The sequence below is a fragment of the Colobus angolensis genome, unplaced genomic scaffold, assembly GCF_000951035.1.
Source record: "Colobus angolensis palliatus isolate OR3802 unplaced genomic scaffold, Cang.pa_1.0 Scaffold39, whole genome shotgun sequence".
Taxonomy (NCBI): Eukaryota; Metazoa; Chordata; class Mammalia; order Primates; family Cercopithecidae; genus Colobus; species Colobus angolensis.
The window spans coordinates 4,544,933-4,547,191 of NW_012117265.1; the positions used below are offsets into that span (position 1 = coordinate 4,544,933).

The 2,259-nt window shown below is 44.6% G+C and overlaps 1 protein-coding gene across 1 annotated transcript in view; it reads left to right on the forward strand.

Annotated features, from left to right (window-relative positions):
• Positions 1-2,259, forward strand: part of MUC16 (mucin 16, cell surface associated) — a 173,133-nt gene that overhangs the window by 56,310 nt on the left and 114,564 nt on the right. The window contains 2 exon segments of the mRNA XM_011954968.1: positions 998-1,033; positions 1,276-1,335. Of these exon segments, the coding sequence (XP_011810358.1) occupies positions 998-1,033; positions 1,276-1,335 (96 nt within the window).

Below are 2,259 nucleotides of genomic sequence, written 5' to 3' on the forward strand. Positions count from 1 at the left end.
GTCTCTCTCTGTCGCATAGGCTGGAGTGCAATGGCACGATCTCAGCTCACTGCAACCTCCGCCTCCTGGGTTCAAGCGATTCTCCTGCCTCAGCCTCCTGAGTAGCTGGAATTACAGGCACCCACCGCCATGCCACGCTAATTTTTGTGTTCTTAGTGGAGAGGGGGTTTCACCATGTTGGCCAGGATGGTCTTGAACTCCTGACCTCAAGTGATCTGCCTATCTAGGTCTTCCAAAGTGCTGGGATTACAGGCGTGAGCCACCGCACCCTGCTCCATATGAACCATTTCTATCCCTCATCGCTCTATACTTTTACCTAAAAATACCACTCTATTCACCCATCACATTTTTGTCAGTTCTACATCACACACAGACACACAGACACACACACACACACACACACACACAGAGGCTGGAAAAAAATTGTACTATCATGAAATTTTGTGAAAGGAGGTAAGCTGAGTAAGAATCAAACTAAATTATCTTTATGGGTAGAGACAATACGAATAAGATCAGAAAGCTCACTCATCCATACATGCGTCTTTCCACCCTTGTAATGTATTTATTATTATTGCTGGTGCATACTAGATTCCCAATAAATAGGGACAGCTATTATGATATTTTTATTTCAGGAATAATAATAGTGATGATCTCCACCATTATTGTCAAAGGACAAAGCACAAAATAAGTACCAAATAAAATGTAGCCATTATCCTTTATTCACAAAAGATCTTGGCCCCACCTCTTCTCAATGAAATGTCCATGACTTGTTCAACTTTGGCAACTCTGGGCTGAGACGATGGAGGTTCCTTTGTGAGCTGAAGTCATGCATCTGAAGTGGAAGCCCTTCCCCTCCCTCTGGCTGGCTGAGGGATAGCCCAGATGGGGTCATCATGAAAGTTTCCCATGATTTCCATTTCTAGATCTACCATCTTCCCCTCCCCTACCTCTCACCCATCATAATCGTCCTTCTTTACTCTTTCCTCCCTATCTGCAGGTTATAACCGTCGGTACCAGACCCCTGCCACCAGCAGTGAGTATTCAAAGCTGTGATATTCCAATGGCCTTGGGACCCTTCCTCCCCAAGGTGCATTCCTCAAAAAAGAAACTGATCATTTCCCTCCCTGCGGGCCCAGTCACAGCCTCAGAGCAGCCCCTAATTCATCAAGGTCTTGGTGTGAGTCAAGATAGAAGCCCAAATACCAATTAGCAGTTCCTGTGCCACATTCCTTTAGGAAGACACCCAATCATTTTTCCATGTTCTTTTTTGCTCAGCTCCAGTGACTTCTACATTCTCCCCAGGAATTTCCACATCCTCCATCCCCAGCTCCACAGGTAGGAAGCTCCTCTCTGGTGTCTATGAAATTTAACACTGCACGGTCTGTTCCCTGCTGACCACCCAGCCTCAGCCTGTTCCACTCTCCCTCTCACTCTTTAATTTTTTTTCCCTTTTTTTTCTTTCTTTTCTTTATTATTATTATTTTTTTTACATGGAGTCCTGTTCTGTCACCCAGGCTGGAGTGCAATGGCATGATCTCGGCTCACTGCAACCTTCGCCTTCCAGGTTCAAGTGATTCTCCTACCTCAGCCTCCCAAGTAGCTGGGATTACAGGCATGTGCCACCACACCTGGCTAATTTTTTGTGTTTTTAGTAGAGACAGGGCTTCACCATGTTAGCCAGGCTGGTCTCGAACTCCTGACCTCAGGTGATCCACCCGCCTCGGCTTCCCATAATGCTGGGATTACAGGCATGAGCCACTGCACCTGGCCACCACCCTAACTTCTAAGCATCACTGCAGACCCAGCATGAGTAAGCCCACACATCTCAGGATGGAAAAGCCTATCAAGGAGCTTCTAATACAACAATTTGAGCTAAAGTTTGATTAACTCTGTCCTCACTATACTACCTTAGACATTTTCTTTATACCTGGATGACAACCTGCCTTGTATTTCATTACAAGTCATTGAGAGTGACTTAAAAGTAGCTGTTAACAGTGTGTGTTTTGGTGAATCCCAAGTCCTGGTGCTGCTCACCGTGTGGCCCTGGGAAAGTCCTGCAGCCTCTCTAGGCTTCTGGAACAATGCTCTTAGCAACATCACCAACAAGAACACCTACAATAAAAGCTAATATTTACTGTAAAAGCTAATATTTACAGAACTTCTTATATGTGTTATGCCTCACTAATCCTGCCCAAAGGATTCAATGTCCTATTTTTTTTCTTTCTTTCTTTTTTTTTTTTTTTTTTTTTGAGAAAATGC